Source organism: Alligator sinensis, unplaced genomic scaffold, assembly GCF_000455745.1.
Source record: "Alligator sinensis unplaced genomic scaffold, ASM45574v1 scaffold31_1, whole genome shotgun sequence".
Lineage (NCBI taxonomy): Eukaryota > Metazoa > Chordata > Crocodylia > Alligatoridae > Alligator > Alligator sinensis.
Window position 1 is genome coordinate 1,596,106 of NW_005841884.1, and position 17,852 is coordinate 1,613,957.

Genomic DNA, 17,852 nt, shown 5'->3' on the forward strand with positions numbered 1-17,852 from the left:
GCTCCCTCTGCACCAGCAAAATGGCACAATGGGATCGACGCAGGATTCCACGACTGCGCCTCCTGCCATGCATGTGTGGCATGGGAAGTGAGATCCTTGGGACCCCACATCAGATCTCATTGCATCTGTACTTTAATGCCTGTCAGGGGCCTTAGGCATGCACACGCCATTCTGATTCACTTCAATGCATGCATGTATGGCCTTGCAAATCAAACTCTACAGATGCATCAGAGCTTGGATGAGGATACGTTTAACTTTGTAGGTATGGAGTCATCAGCCCCTCAGTGTAAAGAGCTGTGTAACAGCATGTTCAGAAAGTGACATGCTGCTTCTATGTCTTTGTGCTTCAGGTCCATAAGACAATGGAAAAAAATGCTTTTAAAGCAACTTAATGAATCCTTCTTTAAATGCGCTGGCTGGGTTGTTGCTTAGCAGTGCCCTGCAGCAAGGCCGGTGCAGCAGGGCTTGGAGTTCTGCAGAGAAAGTCGCCCTTCCTCCATGGGGGAATGTAGGTTTCATGGACGTGTGAATGCTCCCAGCCAGCTGAAGGAATGGGATTGCCAGGCTCCCAGGGATACTGAGGTCCCACTTGGAAACAGGGTACCTGTAAGGTGCAGGTCTGCCTGGTATGAGAGAAGACCTTTTTTAATCCAGTTTCCCTTCTGATTGGCAGGTGAATGAGGAAGGCAGTGAGGCAGCAGCAGTTACGGCAGTCACCATCTCAGGCCGTTCATTTCCTTTGAACAAAGTGGTCTTCAATGCTAACAGGCCCTTTCTGCTCTTTATCCGGGAAGCTGCCCTTAACACCATCATCTTCATGGGCAGAATAGCCAACCCTTGCCCTTAAAAGAGCCACTGTTGGGTCCCTGTTTTTCCAGCCCTAACTCCCTGGTGTGTGGCTATCCAGCCAATACAACACCCCCGGCCCCACATCTTTGTTTCTCCCAATACTGGCTAGCAGTTTAGAAGGCCTCTGGAAAGTAGCAGACAGGAAGTAGCTGCCCTGTCACACACAGCCCAGCTTCAATCTCCGGTAGGAATTATAATTAGTTATGCTGTTGCCCCTGTGGCATCAGTTCGATGCAACACCTGAGGGATGTCTTTTGGTGTCCCATGGAACTTCCCATCTTGCATTTTCTTCATCTAAAAGACCCCCCCCCCACACACACAATTTTTTCCCCAGTGGTTTGTTCCAAGATTAGGCTGACTATAGCCATCCTGCTTCCCACCCAGCATTTTGTGGCCTCAAGCTGTAACTCTCATCACATCTTGCATTAAAGCAGTCGGCAAGGTGAACTGTAACGCATTAGACGGTTTCCTCCGCATTCAAAGTTCTTCAGCCCATTTAGCAGGAGCAGGCTGGGCTCAAAACCCAAGCGTTGCTCTATAACCCACCGTTCTCCCGGCACAACGATGCAAGTCCACGGCCTAGCCCTGCTTCATGGGAGTCAGTGGGGGAACAGCTCACCCAGGTGCCCTTTGGGGGAAGCAGGCAGTGCACGTGAGGCAGCTGGGATTGATGTGAGCCCAACCCTGGGGTAAGAGGAGAGGTAGGCACATTACAATTAATATGAATGAGCTACAGCTCCACACCAGGGTGGTGAGGGCGAGGGGGGAGTGCTGGCGCAGTCTTGATTTCCCCCAATGCAGGAAACTTGACTGATGCCTTGCACCCATCTTTTATTAGACCAAGTAAATGGCAACATGTCTTTCTTTGCCAGCTTTTGGATACAAACCCCCTTCTTAAGGCTGCGGAGAAGCCAAAGATTGTAAGAGTTCTCCTACGTGGAAAAGAAACTCCCTTTTGCATGGAGAGGTAGAGGAAGAAGCCTGCCTCGTGCACATCGCAGAGCAGCCCTCTCAGAAAAGGACTCCGAGGTTCCCAGGGGAATAAACTTCCACCCTTTGCAAAATGAAGTTTCTTTTCTATCTAGGAGAACTCCGGCTGAGGAAAATTCAAAGACTGCAGGAGTTCTCATAGCAGACTATGTGCAGATCAGGCAGGCTTCTTCCTCCACCTCCCTGGTGCAAAAGGGAGTTTCTTTTCCACGTCGGGTAACTCTTAATAATCTTTGGCTTCTCGGCAGCCTGAAGAGAGTGCATTCAGAGGCGCTTGAAGGGGGCCACTGCGCCCTGCAGGAGCGCAGGTCAGCTGCCTTTGTGCTAGGAGCAATGCCCCGCTCTGCCACCCCACGGCCCTCCTCCAGCAGCCGGCGCTGGCTCGGCGGGGGGGCGCCCCCCCCCCAAGCGCGCTGCGGGGCTGCAATCGCGTTGCTCGCCCTGGCCAGGTGTGGGGTGGCGCGGAAGGCGGGGGGAGGGCCGCATATTTACCTGGTAAGGGAAATATCGTGACCGAGCAGGTGGTTTCCCCAGGGCGCGGCTCGCCCCTGCCCTGTGCGGGACTGCTGATCCCTGCGATTTCCCCAAACGCGGGGAACTCGAGTGCGCAATTTGTGGTAGTGGGGCTGCGCCCGTGCTCTTCCCCCGGCTCCTGTGGTGCAGAGCCAGGCGCCGAGTGGTCGGGACTAGTCTGGGAGGTTTCTTTCCCCTCCCCTGGCTTATCCTCAGCGGTGTGCGGTGCAGGGAGCTCCCGGTTTCCCCCTCAGCTGCGGGTCACTGGGCAGTGAGATGTTTTGCTATGGGGATTTCCCGGCTTCTGGCCTTTCCCAGATACACGTCAGTGTGTTTTTAAGGCAGGCAAGCTTCTTTGAGTAGAAATTATATCTTTTATTTAGACTGAGTACCAGTTGGTCTAGAAAAAGATATTACATCTACTCAAAGGACCTTGCCTGCCGATGTCCTTAGACCAGGCGTTCTCAAAGTGTGGGTTGGGCCCCCCCTTGGGGTCGTGAGCAACTTAAAAGGGGGCCGCAAACTTCCCAGGGGTACGCGCTGCAGCGCAGGGAAGCAGCACAGGCGCGGAGTGGTGGATGGCTGTGGCAGCTGCCACGTGCAAGCTCCCCGTCCATCCAGCACTCAAGGTCGCAGTATCACAAAGTTTGTGAACCCATGCCTTAGACCAACCAGGCTACAACCAAAAACCCAGCAACAGGGTGTTTTTAAGGTTCTTTTGGTAAATCCAATATCTTTTATTAGACCAACTCACAACAGTTGGAAAAAAATCTTCTTAGCAAGCTTTAGGGCACAAACACCCTTCGTCAGGCTGAGGGAGCATCTGCAGACAGCCTGTGCTCTTCCTGGATGGCGTGCTAAAGGGGGAATGAAAGTGGCTGTAGTCAAAGGATGGGAGACTGGAGTGGGGGAAGGGAATGAGAATAGCTGGTAAATATGGCGGGTTTACCTGGGGAGGGTGTTTTTAAGGTATTTAGGCTGTAGCCATGTTGAACTAAGCACAGAGGGAGACCAACTTTTGGGGCAGAGGAGATACATTTTATTAGACCAACTAAATAGAAGACAAAGGCAGATTTACCTGTAGGTATCAGATTGGGGGGGGAGGCATAAATTGATGTTAAATTTAGTCCAGGCTGTTAAAATTTGCTTTGTTTTCTTCTTCACATTGTGAAGTTTCCATTTCAAACAGCCAAATGCAATATCTTCCATATTTCAGGGATCTGGCTGTAGCCATGTTGGTCTAAGCACAGAGGCAGCCTAACTCTGGGTAGAGGTGACATCTTTTGTTGGATTTGGTTGGTTTAATAAAAGATATCACCGCTACCCAAAGAGTTAATCTGTTTTTAAGCCTCTCTCAGAGGCACTGGGTGTTAGCTACAGCTAAGGCTGGGGACTGACTGGGCTGTGCCGATGCTCCTGCTGGGACCGAAGCTAGAGTGTCTTGCCCCTCCGCTCAGGGTCAAGCCGATTGCTTGGGGTATTTGGGGTCAGGAAGGAATTTTACCTCATGGGCAGATTGGTATTGATGGCGGGGAGGGGGACATGACCCTCTATCCAGGACCTCTTGAGCATATATTGACAATATTTCATAGAAGCCAGATGTTGGCTGCTGCTGTTCCCCTGCTTTACCCTTGGCAGTTTAGGTCTGTGTTGTGTCAGGGTTGACTGTAGTCTTATGTAGAGTTTAGATTATGGTTGTCTGGGATAGGGAAAATAGGAATGACCCTGCCATAGGCAGGGGATTGGGCTGGAGCAGTTTCTCAACCTGTGGGGTGTGACACAAAAGTGGGTGGCAAGAATATATGAAAGGATTGCAAACAAACTTTAAAACTGGATTTTCCTTTGGGAAACCAGAGATTTTCCCTTGCAAGGTGGCCAAGTTCCAGCCTATAAGGGGCTGCTCAGGGCTGTTTGGGGTCCCCACTGCCCCATACATTGGGGGGTTGGGGCTGTGGGTGGGGGACAGCGAGTTGGGAACGAGGGGCACTGGGTCGGGACTGGCCATTGATGTTTACAAGTGGGTCCTGGCACAAACCCCCCGCACTGGACTAGACCTCTGTGGGTCCCTCCCAACTTCTCTGTGATCTGGCAGACAGAAGAGTTGGCAGATGCCCCTTGTCTGCTTTGAAATGGAATTGGCATGTTAGATGCACTTCAACCCTGTTAATCAAGGCTGTGAATCGTTGTCAGTTACTAAAGGGCTGTTTCTCCTTCAGCTCTGCAAATGCACCATGTTAATGTTTGTAGGACAGGGCCAGAAGGAAGGGAGTCCCCAGGCATTCAGCACTATGGAACTGCACAGCTAAAGTCAACCCAGTAGAGGTCTAACTAGTACGGTTTATCCCCTGGGCAAAACCCTGCTGGAAAACAGGGGCATGGAGGAGATGATGAGTGCAGGGGGGTTGGGGTGAGGAGCGGGGTTCAGGCAGGCAGGAGTCTTACCATCTCTGGGGATTCAGAGTCCCTGCCTGGTGCTGCTGCAGCACACACTGTCTGCCCTGGCTGTTGCTGTGACAGCAGTGGTGTTGTGCACTTGACTGCTGCTGTTGTCATTGCGCAGATTCCCTGTGGGGCTGCCATTCTGGTGTCCCCACTATGTGCAGGCCCAAGCCTCCTGCACATAGGATACCCGCCAAATGATTTGGAAGCATCTGAAGCCCCAGGTGGGGGTGGAGGATGTTTGCTGGTAGAAGGGCCAGATATGGTTCTTGAATGACTCACGGATTTGGAATTGATTTGACTGATTTGGCTTGGAACATGAAAAATTTTCCTTAAAAAAAAAATTAAAAGTCTGGTTTGGTGCCCCCATTAATTTAGTGCCCAGGGCTGCTGCCCCACTTGCCCACCACCCCAAGCTACATTACTGAATCCCAGCAGCCATTGATTTGTCCTACCCACTGCTAGTCAGACACCTGTTGCACTTTGGGTGAACAGAGACATTTAGTTATGGGCTTAAAGAATTGCTGCATCTACTTTAACTTAATTTGTATGGTTTGCTGTAGCCCTGAAAATCTCTGGCCTGCCTGGCTTTGTTTTAATGCCTCTCTCCATCTATCAGAGCAGGCTCTCCTCCTTATTCATAAGCTAACTTTAGCTTCAACAGTGAACAGGTTTGTAAACACTAGAAAGTTTTCCACTATGACAACGCACTTCTGGCTGCTTTTCATTCCTGAAGAATGGTCTTGCATGTGGCTCTTGTTGACTAAAGTGGGAAAAGCCTGCCTCCTGCCAGTCATAGCAATATCATCCTAAAGCAGAAGCATTCTACTTTGTGTCACAGAAGCAGGGGTGCTTTAGTTGAAATTTTACCCTGGCCCTTGTTAGGGAAGTGCTATATAACTTTGCATATGTGTAACTGGCTGATAAAATGCCAGCTAGTGACCTGCCATACAACAGATTTTCTGTCTTTTGCTGAACCATTGCAAATGGCTTCCTTCATGCAACTTTTACAACCACAAGCCTGTCAGTTGCTGTAAGGATTTAAATCAGATTTGCCCATTTCTGGAGTTGCTAACACAGAAAGGAGTGTTCTGTTACAGGTGAGATGTCTCTGTGGTTCTGGGTGTAGAGTTAGTTGCAGCTGTGACTTCGGTAGTTTGAGGTGGTGCTTATTAGGGGGGTGTGAAGCGGGCCCTATTTGTTTCAGATTCGGCCCAAATCGGGATAGTGATTTTATTAGTTGATTCAGATTACTGTCCCTGATTTGATTCAACCGAATCCGAATCTGAAGACTTGATACTGATTCAGAGAATCAGCGATTCAGATGTAGACACAGCTTTAAAAGTTTTTTCTACATACCTTGAGGTACCAGGTGTGCGGCTTGTGAACACTGCGATGCTGGGGCGCATGGAGTGTCCCACAGGAGCGCGCAGGGGCCCTCCACGTGTTCAGTGCCGAACCCAGAAGTGGACTGGAAGTAGTTCCAGTCCACTTCCAGGTCTGCTGGGGAGCCCAATGGGGGGTTCCCCAGACCCAGAAGGCACCAGTCACTGAGCCATGGGGTGCTAGGGTGCCCCCGCATGCTCCCTGGAGGACCCGGAAGCGGACTGGAAGTGCTTCTGGTCAACTTCTGAGTCTGCTGCTAAGCACGCTGGGGAGTTCCCTGCGCTCCTGTGGGATACACCATGCACCCCAGCATCACAGCATTCATGAGCCCCTGCTACTTAGAGGTATGTAGAAAAAACATTTAAAGCTGTCTCTATGTCCGAATCTTTCCAAATCTCTCTGAATCGATTCAGAGGGTTCTGATCAATTCGGAGAGATTAAAGGGTCCTTTGATTTGATTCAAATTTGGAGATTCGGCCACTGAATCAGGCCAAATTTCCATCGAATCAGGGACTTCGCACAGCCCTAGCACTTATCCCTGTGCAAAGTCCAAGTTACAGTCCACAGTTTGATTTTTAGATTATAATCTGTTTGGAATTCCAAGTTCCTTCCACTTCAGACTGTTAAGATTGTGCATATCAAAACTCTGGGATTGACTGCTTTTATACTATGTCTATGCCAGTAGGTAGGCTTTATGATCATCCTCGCTGACTGATTACATTGTAAATTCCTCTGCATGAACCCCAACAGCCATCCAGCCTAATGATGGAAGATTTGCTGAGGCAATGAGGGGTATGAGGTCACCCCAGTGTCTCTCATCTCCTTGCCCACTCTTCCCTGCAGCATGTTGAGAACTTACTTTGGCAATCGGACCTTAAAAGCGTCCACTAGAAGCAATCCCACAGTTCCCTCTTCCTTTCTCTACTGTCTGTTGGAATAGGCAAGCCTTGAAGGAAAGGGAGTCTACAAGCTGATACTTTTGCAAAGCCCTTCCAGGAAATCTGGGATACAACTATAGAAAGAAACTCAATATAAACAGCTATGGTGCCAGCTGAAAGGTATGATCTAGATGGGAAAAGATGTCGGTGTCAATGTCTGGCCATCTCTTGACACATATGAATGCTTACATTCCTTAAATTGCTAGCTTCTGCCTGTTTGAACCTAGCATGGAATATAATCTGTTTATAGTTTAAGGGAGGAAAGGCTAGTGGAGAACTTTTTACGTCCTCTGCTGCTACTCTTCTGTGGGCCTGAGGGACCATCCCTAGGGAAGAAGAGGAAAGGGCTTGTCTGGAGCTGTGTGCAGCTGGAAAAGATCCGGTCTCTGGTGTTTTCAGGGCATTCTCCATTAGTGGTCAATCCTTCACTTGCATCCATTGCTGTTCTTCAAGGCAGCATCTTCCCCATGTCCATTGTACTTCAGTTTGCATTTCCCAGGATGCATCTTTTTACCAAAGCCAGAGGCTGCTGATCTCAGTCAGAGCCTGGTATGAGTGGGGGATGGCCCTTCTGTCCACTTCAATGAGAAATAAGTGGAGCAAGCAGGACCTTCCTTCTAATTCTGTTGCTTGCTCTGTGACCTCGGAGGCTAGGAAAGAGTCTCTGAGAGGAAAAAGTATTTGCAAACAGTCCAGCGATCAGTGAAGGAATCTCAGTAGGTGCATATTGCACCACAAGTTAAAATAATTAAGTCTGCAACTGGCAGGTGGGAAAACCTGTTGCCCAGCAAGGCCCCTAGGACTTTTGCAGATGAGCTGAGAGTGTCTTGCCCCCAAGGGCAAGCCTGGAGCTACTACCTATTTGAGGGAAGGCAGCAAAGCACCAGGCATTTAAACGAGCTTGATGAACACCCCTTGGTGTGCAATGCTCTAGCCAGAATGTGTTGTGTCCCTGGTCCAGTTAACATTTTAGCGCTTTAATTTTTGCAAGAGGGTGTCGGGGGAAAGAGAGGGTCTTATATGGGCTCGAGTGCTTTTTTGGGCAGAATAGGATTGTGAGTGACTGGAGAGAGGACAGAAGGATAAAGTAAGTTGTGCTGGGGGATTTTGTTACTAACTGACTATAAACAGTTACACTGGCATTTTCACGGCTGATGTTAGCTGCGTAAGTGTCACTTGCTTGCCTAAAGGGGTAGCTGGATTTGGTGGCTGAGAAGCAATTGTATCCCAATGGCCAGCCCTTGTTTCATTTGAATGAATCATCTTTTGCTTGGCCTATAGCCATTTTGTCAGTGATTCACGTTTGCTGTTCTGGTTTGTAACGTAACTGCAATGGAAATGCACATCTTTGCCAGTCATGGATGTGAGGTGAAGATGTAATAAGAACAAGGACTGGATTTTAGTAACTATTGATTCTCCAAATAATCCTCCACCTTGTGTGTACTCTGTGACTGTGGCAAACCCAAAGCTGGTTGCTAACTGCCGGTTGCGACAGGGTCTGTTTAGCAAATGCATCTCTTATCAAAACGAGTAACAGCAGTCTCACTGGCAGTGCTCAGTGTCATCAAACTGTTGTCAAGCCTCAATCAAGGGCACTAGTCTGAACTTGCCTTTGGCTGCAGTTACTGTCACATTAGCTCATCTGTGAAGAATTGCTAAGGTGTGGCTGTTGACCAGGACCAGTGAATTTATTCTGCCTGTTGGCCCATCAGTTTTCCTAATAGGTGCCTGGTACTGGGAAGGAGGATAGGGAACAGCACAAATGCTGACCTGTAACTCCCCCACTGAAGATCGTGAACTCCAGCAATTAAGAGCCTTATTGCCTGTTACACTTATGACATGTTAACTGCACTTAAAATGTGAATGGTGACCTTGCATTCGAGCAGTAAAACATGCGCTGTGTGCAATCACGTATTTGCTGTTAGGTTTTTTTGGGGAGGAGCATCTCCACATCATATTTAGTATGTGTTCAGTTACTGTTCAGCTGTTCCAGGGAGATGCTACCAGCCTGGCTTATTGGTCCCAGCCCAGGCACCACACCAGTCTTGAATGGGCTCTGGTGTGGGGCCACACCATATAGCATTTCACTAAGAGATTGTAGTAAGCATGACTGTGCAAGTGCGCAGAATGCATTCTGATTTTAATATGGCACAGCCATACTTACTGCAATCTAAATAAGGTATGCAAAGTGTCCTGGGCAACAAGACGCTTGCTTTCACCACTGTTATACTATCATGCCTCTGGGGTGCGGATCACAAAACACTTTTGTAGGCTGAGTGTCAGGCTCTGGTCTCTCTATAGTGTGGGTGACATTAAAGGTACAGTTGTCAACCCTTTCAGAACAGCCACTGATTTGGGGTGCCCAAAGGGAGTGAGGTGTACAGGCCTTCCGACCTGTCAAGTCAGGCATCCAACAAACTGGTCACTGCTAAAAGCTGTAACTGTAAATTACCCGAGTCAGTGTCTGAGCAAGGGAACCCCAGCTTGCTTGAGTGCCATTCTCAGCCTTAGTCACAAGACTTACTTGACCTTTTCCTTCCATTCACTGGGTAAGGAGTATGAAAACTAGGCCCAACATGCGCTTGTTGTCAGACTGTCATCTCCTTTCAGCACATGCATTTCTGGGTACTCAACAGGGAGAACAGATGGAGGCCCAGATTTGGGAGGGGGAAGCACCAGTCCCGTTTGTGGGCAATAAAGAATTCTGTATCAACTCGCAAACAGACCTTGGCTGCTGCTCCCAGCAGTGGTCCAGCGATGGGGTAACTAAGCAAGAGCGCTGTGGTCGCTGCAGAAGCACAGAAAGGGATTTCAGTCTCTTGGCCATCCAAAAAAACCCAAGACCTTAGGAGAAAGATCAGAGTTCCAGTCTCCAAAGAGCCAGAATCAAAGCTGGGAAATAACCCCTGGCAGACTGAAAATGTTGCAGTTCGAGCAGGCTCCATACTCAAGGCAGCAGGAAAAACAAGGTGGGCTCCACCAAGTGCGATTATTTCCTTACCATGTGGCAGGTAACAATGAGATCCTCGCAATGGGGAAAGTCAAAAGTGGAAGGCTGTAGGCAAGGTGGCATTGCTTTGAGGACTTTTTGCTCAAATGGCCCAGATCAAACATAACAGCATTAAACTGAACTAGTCAACTACAAGAGACAGACCAGACAGAACTTGAGTATTAAACCATTTAATTCTCAAACCACTCACATGCATAATGTTCTTTTACACAGTGTTAAAATAAAGAAGAAAATGCAATTTTTAATACAAACAGAATTTCAAGTAATACATTTATAGAATTTTCAAAGATTCCTAACCAAGTTGCTAAGTTTTCATTCACATTGTTCTTAAAGCTGTTCAACGAGAGAGCTTTTTGCTAAACTGCTTTAAATGCATTTGTACACTTCTTTATCTTCATCCTCATGTTTTACTTCCCCCTGCCCCAAACTCCAGTCCTTCTGCCTCTCTTGTCCCATTTCCTCCAAACACCACCAGAAGTCACTGTGGGCTACTTACCACCTAGGCAACAAGGAGCCTCCAGCAAGTGCTGGTGTGTGCCTGGGTCACTGGGAGAGGAAAAGGGAAGGAATGTTAGTGGACCGGCCTGGGATAAGCTTGTAAAATCATTTAAGAACAGTTCTGATATCCACGAGTTACACACAGCAGGGTTGCATTCAACCTGCTGCAAACTAAGTGTGAACACTGACTTCACAAAATCAGGACTGTAACAAACAACCAAAAAAAAAAAAAAAAAAAAAAAAAAGCCAACAGCAACAAGAGCACACCACTGGTTCATATTCAGCTTATGGTCTACTGTGACCCCTAGGTGCTTCTGTAGAGTACAACCTGTGTTTTTTAATTAAAAAAAAAAAAAAAAAAAGGGGGGGGGAGGGGAAGAAGAAAGAAAGAGAAGAAGAAATTAGTACAGCAGGAAACTTTAAACCTGTGAAAAATAAATCCCAAGTGTTAGGTCACATGTTCTAAAAAAGGTTGATTCATTGGTGAGCATCTGAAGGTGACATCCTAATTCTATAATATATATATTTTTGGTTACTCTAAAAACCAAGCTGAAGTACAATCCGTATGGGAGAAAGAAAATTTGGATTCTTAAAAACCATAGAAGTGACAAGGGCCCCATGTACAATAGTGAAAAAAAGAAAGAAAGAGTTGCAGCTCCATTGTGGCTCAGCTGTGTTATAACATAGCTCAGCCAGGCACCAGTGCCATCTGCTGTGTTATAACTGTGTGTATAACTCTGACCTATTATAAATGGATTTCAAATATGCTTTACAGGCAAGGGCACTTCAAACCAATTATAAAAGGGTTTGGACGGGTCAACATGTGCCAGTCCAGATAGTGCTACACTACGACTGAGCTGCAACTGGGGTTTACTTAGGTAGTTTGACTCCTGTTTTTAGTGTAGACGGGGCCTTGATCTCACAGTAGGAGGGTGTGCTGAGGTAGGAGGTAAAGCTGCGTTTGCTTACTATGCTGCAGGAGACAATGGCAGCAGCCGAAGGTCTAGCAACATCACTCACTCCCTCAACGCTCCTGCTAAACCAATCCACCTGCACATGCAGCTGGCTCCAGCGCAGCAGCCGTACACACCTTCCGCTTTAAAGTGCATTTCTTCAGTAACGGGGATTTTTTTAAGCAACCGAGTTAAAGTGCTGTTCTAGTTTGAAAAGGGACGCTGGAAAAATGGCACCATCTAACCGAGCTGATCTGCTGACTAGTGACTGAAAGAAAGGGTTTTATTGCTTTTCACTCTTGTCAGCTCTCCAGAACCAGCTGCATTTCATCAGGGGCAACTGGTTCTACTTCTGCTCCTCCCTCTGGCAGGGCTCTGCTACATTGCAGCTGGAGGAAGCAAAGGCCTCCAAGCTGCAGGTCTCACCCTGGGATTTATCCAGCAGAGCCTTCAGGATTAGACAGGTTGTACAAGCAGGAAGGAACCCAGCTTGTCTTTCAGAGCCCAAAGCGAGTTTGCAGGGCTGGATGTTAGAAACAGGCAGAGAGCTCTGATGAATGCAGAACCCCAGGGAAAGGGGGGGAGGGGGCACCATTTTCACAATGTCGCTTTACAGAGCAGACTTGCATTTTTTAAATGCAGGGAAGGGGAGAGGGAATAAAAGGGTGTTTTACATGAAAGCTTTGACAAGAGCAAAGTATGTAGCATGACAACCTCAGCACTCAGAGAGGGAGGTAGTTACCGGTCTGTGAATCTTCAGCTGCTTCATGCAACTCGGCTATGGAGTGATCGCTCCCGGGAAGAAAACAATTCCTATGGGGTTTTTTTTCTTTTCTTAAGTGGGGTGAATGCCTGGCTCCAGCTGCTGGATGCAGGTTCACTCCGCCCCTCTGAGGGGCTTTCACTGTTAGAAATTGATTGTCAGTTTAGTTTTCTTCTTACTCGAATCTGATTAGCAAATTGCAATACAAAGCCACTTAACAAGTTACCCTTTGTTACAATGCTACTGTCTGCAAGTTCCTCATGGGAAAGAGCCCATTCAGCACTGTCCACATTTGGTGGTTATAGTCTTCACCTGAACTGTTTCCTCAGTCACAGCAATTCTTTTACAGTGCTTCCACCTGACTGCATTTAACAGCATCTTATGCTACAGGCAGTTTTAGTGGATGCATTGTAAAGAGCCACTGGCCTTGTAGCCAGAGGTTTAAAGTCACATTCACAGCATCACATAGAAAGTTTGGGGCTGAAGTTAGGAAGTAGGGGCTTTGAAATGAGGTGAGGGCACCTTCAAAAGCCAATGTGGACCCTGGCTGGGGACAGAGGCAGAGAAGTACCAAAGAGATGGGAGAAAACTAGGTGCATGCACTTGCGTGCACACACCTGCGCGTGCACCCCCCAATAGCCCAAGACCTCTGCTACTTTGTCTCCTCTTGCTCCTTATCCACCTCCTATTGAAAACCAAGCACAAGGGAAGGAATACAGCACAACATGAATATCTGGTGGCAGAGTCAGCTTACCATGCTCTTTCCATCTCACATTAAAAAGAGCCCGTGTCACTTGGAGACTTCCCTGGTTCAAGTGCCCTGCTGACAATGGGGTTGTAGAATCCTTTGCAAGTCAATGGTTGCCAAGTGAGCAATCTCAAAGCTAAACCAAGTTCCTAGGGACTAGGAAGAGCACAGCATGTGTCATGTGGGCAGGTACCTTGCCCTGGGACAGTCCCGTATTGAAGTCAAGAGTGTATGTAGCAAGTCTGAGATTCAGATTTTGCCCTAAGCCTGCATTCTGACAAGGTGTTACCAGTCTCCAAGCTCTACTAACCGAATGCAGCTGATGTTGTTTAATAGAGTAAAGCTGCCATGCAAATCACTGTAAAGTGAGGTCAAATTATGATGCAGCAGCAGGCTTGAAAGAATTACTGTGGGAGCAAGATGGGAAGGCGGGGGGAACAAGTAGCAGAGAGCATTCATCTGCAGAAACAGATCTGTTGATTAGTATAAGCCTTCGACAACATGAGGAGCTGTCATTTAAAGGAAGACTTCTGTGTCTTGGTAGTGTGAAGCTCCTAGAGTTTCCAACTTCCAACATAAAAATTAAACCTCCTCTTTCCCAGTACTCCCAGCCCCACTTGATATCTTCACACGGCAGTAAATAAAAGCTTTACAGTTATTTCTAGAGCTCCTTTATGCGTGAAAGCCATACAGGGTATAGTGTCACCAGAGGCACAAAACTGCCATTGCTGCCAAGTGCCCTCAACATCTAGATAAAAATGTACCAGCAGCCCTTTTCTAAATCTATGAACCTCAAGATATAACCTTTCACCAAGGAGGGCACATAAGCAACCACTAAATTCACCGTAACAGATTAAAAATTACTATAAACGGATTTGTCCATTTTCAACATTATTTTCCAGATTTAACCCTTTCCGATTTTGCTTCTCTCCATTTATGCCATTACTTCTACAATCACCAGTGAAACTAGACTGGTCAGTTTTACTTTCCATTTCCAGTACATTTCACAGTTTCTTGTGCTCTTGCCAATGGTCCAGGGTCTGAATTTCAAATATAGGAAGGGAAGGTTTAAATAAATATTTGTACTGCAATATAAAAATAATTAAAATACTCATGAATAAAGTTTCTGGGCCTTTAAAATGGATCTTCAAGAATTAAACTAAATTCTAGGATTTAATACATCTGATAGTGCCTGGGGAAAAACAATGCAGTGATTTTTAGTAGTGTCTTAAAAAACTTGGAAAAAATGTTACTTAATCATAATACGTAAAAGTTTAAACAAGCAAGTTACACAGTAGTATTTCAAGATGTCTGAATGCGTTTCAAAAGGTTCACCAATATATACTGGACAACCCTCCTAGAAGCTTTAATTTTAAGTGACAATGTTAACAGCAAATACAGCCTGATTTACTTTTAATAAAAATGGGAAGATCAGAGCTGTGACCAGAAACTGGAAACAGCAGATTTCTACAGCACCTTTTAAGCAAGATGACCTTGCAATCATGATTCATCCCAAAAAAAAAAAAAAAAAAAAGTTTAAATCTGAAGACACTAAAACGAGATTAGATTTTTCACGCTCAGTCATTTGTTCCGCTCAATTACTCCCATTGTACAATGGAACATATGATTAGAAGCTATTTCATTTGCAAAGGTCTGAAGCAAAGGCAAACTCAAGCTATCAGTTGCTTGGAAATCTCTATGACAGTGAGTCTCAAGCAGGGCGCCGCACAATATTAACACTATTAGGTGTGCAAACATCTGCACATGATTCACAAGACAAACCCAGGGATTTCAAATAGGTACCTATAGTGTCAAAACCATTCGGACTTGCTAGGGTCTTTCTGAGTTCAACAGAAGAATTGTTCTATTTCTCCATAGTCAAGAAATGAGAGAAAACTAAGAGCTGGCACTTTCTGAGGGGTGCCTTGAGTCTAATAAAGTTAAGAATCACTGCCCCATGACTTTGTGAATTTCAGAAAGTGCCATTTTTAAAGCCAGTTGGAGGATCTGAGTGATTGATTCCCATTAATTCAATACATTAGCTTAAGAAAATCTCAGCCAGTGACAAACTCCTGAACCAGCCACACAGCCAACACTTGCCACCTAAACAATTCTGAATGGAGGTCTGGAATTGTGTCTGGGTATTCACATACTTTTGATTGATCAGTGTCATTTTTGCAGATCCCTCAGACATAGTCTGTGGACCCCCAGGGGCCAACAGACCACAGGTTGAAAACCACTGTCCTAGCCAGGCAAGGTTCTTTCCAATCAAGCTTTGCTGGTTTACTTCATTCCTGCTCTGTCCAACCCCTCTTGCCAGCAACCAATTAAATCAGTCAAAATAGCAAAGGATGGCGAAACAGGACCTGAAACAGAACTGGACACTGAAGGGGCGAACTCCTTATCTGGACATAAAGACATACAAAAAACTAGAACTCTTGGTTCCAAAATGATACCTTTTCTTAGACCAACTGGAAAATGGCAAGAAAATTGTCCTTTTCTGCAAGCTTTCAGGATCAAAGTCCCTTCGTCAGGCTCTGGGAAAATGTCTTTTTTATGTCTTTGTATGTCTTTCTGTCTCAGACCAACACGGCTACCAAATACACCCTTATCTGGACACATACATCTATTCTTCTTGCCCTTTGTCACTAGCCTTCTTTTTTTACCAAACAAACCAGCCTACTTGCTTCCAGCTGTGTTTCCAGACACCCTCCAATGTCCTAACACACAACTCAGGAAATATGGAATAGGACCAGGTCCAGAATGTAAGGTATTTCAGCCAGCAGAAAGGCGTCCCCTCTAACGCTGGGTGCTAGCATCTGCAATCTGCCTGCGCAAATGCTATAGTTGTGCGTGCTGCACTATGCTGGCTTCCAGAAGTGCTTTGCCCCCTGCCTCTGGAAAGTCACTGTCTTCAGGAGAAGCAGAAGCAGGCTCTGGTAAGCTGAGCCACAAGGGCAGTGATGATACAGCTCCTGACAATTCTCTCGTCCTCCTTGGGAGTCCACGGCAGAGCACAGGGAATTAAATGTGCCTCTCAGACTGAAAGGGGCCAGTATAAGGAAGAGTCTGTATCAAGGCATTTGATCCCTCCCTGTGTTGGTCACCAGGATCAGAGGGGCAAGGGGTGATTTTCTGTCTGCAGGAGGCAATATGTTCTTGCCCACTGGGAGCCTGTGGCTGCGTACATGGGATGCCAACGCTTATGTAAGAGCGCTAATAGAAGTGGAGGCAGGGGGGGAAGAGAGGCTTGTATGCAGCAGTGGCAAATTGAATCACATGCTTTACACTGTCAATGTGCTGGCAGGCCATCATGCTGGAGCACTGTAGTTTTCACTGACATTTGGAAACAACTATCCTGCTGCTTTTGTCAAGCAGTAAAAGCTGCCACCTCCCCTTGCCCTAATCTCACAGCCCCTGGACTCTAGGAAGCTGTGGCCTGCAGTGCAGTTGAGCTGCTTCTACCGTATTTATCTGATTTGTACCAGCAGGTCTAGGTGCTCTAACTCAGTCTCATTTCACAAGGAAGGTGCAAATACATGAGCTCCTCTTCCCAGAGGGCAACAAGCACCTAAAAAAGCACAGAAAATAAGCTTTCATAGCTCCAACCTGAACTAGCATCTGCATTACCTGATAAGAGACAGATCTTGTACTCTGCCCTCTGGCATGGGAACAGAAGTGAATCCCAAAGCCTACCAAATCCCTACCAAATCCCAAATCCCTACCAAATACCTGCAGCTCCAACACCTCAACTGAGCCCTCCTCTTGCCATGCTGCTGCAGCGGAGAAGCAGTTTTGCAGGGAGGACTTAACTGTATGCTGCTACAAAGCTCCACAATTTAGACTGCCTCACAGAACTGGACAGTTGTTCCCTTTCCTATTGTAAGTAGGGTTCACCAATCTCAACAGCTGTGTTAATGACTTTGCTCTTGGTATCCCTACATAGGTGAGCTGAACACCTCTGACTTCAGCTGTCTTCAAAGTGGATGTGCCAGTGCTGTGAAGTATGAGCTTAAGGACACTTCCTGGATTTCCAGTGGCTGTTGCTGCTCTAATGTGAACACTCCTGTACAGTCCCCTGAAATGCAACGGTGTCGTTTCTTACTGATGTGATCCTCTGTAGGTTCCACCACCAATATTCCTACACATCTCATGGCAAGAGGGCCAGAGAGAAATTACACTCTCTCTCTCCTTTGTGGCACAAATGTACAAGTTGCTGCGCAAGCTCAGCCCCACTACAGAGACCAATATCCACTACCCTGAACGTGTCCATAGAGTTTGCATTTTCACAGATGAAAAGCTCCCATGTTAGACCAACAGATGCATATGGACATGCAGACAGGCAAAGACTCAGGCAAACACACAGGGGCACATTAAATGGGTAACTACAGAAGCCTGTTTGAACAAACACATATTTACTCGTACAGCTTAAGGGCCTTTAAACTGGCTTAGATTCTCTAACTGGCAGCCCCAGACCCCAACCAGAGGGCTAATAAAGATTGTCAAACTTCAGGTATACCCCCATCCAACCGCCTTGAGAGATTTCTAAAATAGCAGTGGGTAAGTTACCTATTTATAAAATAGAAACTGAAACATTGGGAAAAAAACACCTATAGAAACAAGCTGGCATTTCTGGATCTCTCCTGAATGATCGCTGACTTGCCAGAAGTGGATTTTGCTCCTCATTTGCAACAATCACAACAAAAGAAGAAATAAAATGTCTCTTTTTCTTTTAGGTTGCATATGTGAACTGGGGGCTGGGGGG

General features: G+C 46.7%; 2 protein-coding genes and 1 non-coding gene across 4 annotated transcripts in view; 2 read left to right on the forward strand and 1 right to left on the reverse strand.

The window, feature by feature from the left end:
- The window catches only part of SERPINC1 (serpin family C member 1), a 36,868-nt gene extending 19,030 nt beyond the window's left edge, over nucleotides 1-17,838 (forward strand). The window contains exon 7 of one of the 2 annotated variants that reach the window (XM_025196744.1): nucleotides 17,034-17,838. In XM_025196744.1, coding sequence (XP_025052529.1) covers nucleotides 17,034-17,042 — 9 coding nt within the window. In that variant the 3' untranslated portion in view covers nucleotides 17,043-17,838. Of the gene's footprint in view, nucleotides 1-673; nucleotides 1,398-17,033 lie in introns of those variants that run through there. The other variant, XM_006017714.3, reaches the window with a different exon arrangement.
- LOC112549237 lies at nucleotides 2,324-2,486 on the forward strand. Its single transcript, XR_003092615.1, has one exon. It is a non-coding gene; the product is annotated as a U1 spliceosomal RNA (small nuclear RNA).
- Nucleotides 7,357-17,852, reverse strand: part of ZBTB37 (zinc finger and BTB domain containing 37) — a 32,499-nt gene continuing 22,003 nt past the window's right edge. Inside the window, exon 6 of the transcript XR_003092607.1 lies at nucleotides 7,357-10,827. The gene's annotated coding sequence lies outside the window, so the exon portion shown is untranslated. The remainder of the gene's footprint in view (nucleotides 10,828-17,852) is intronic.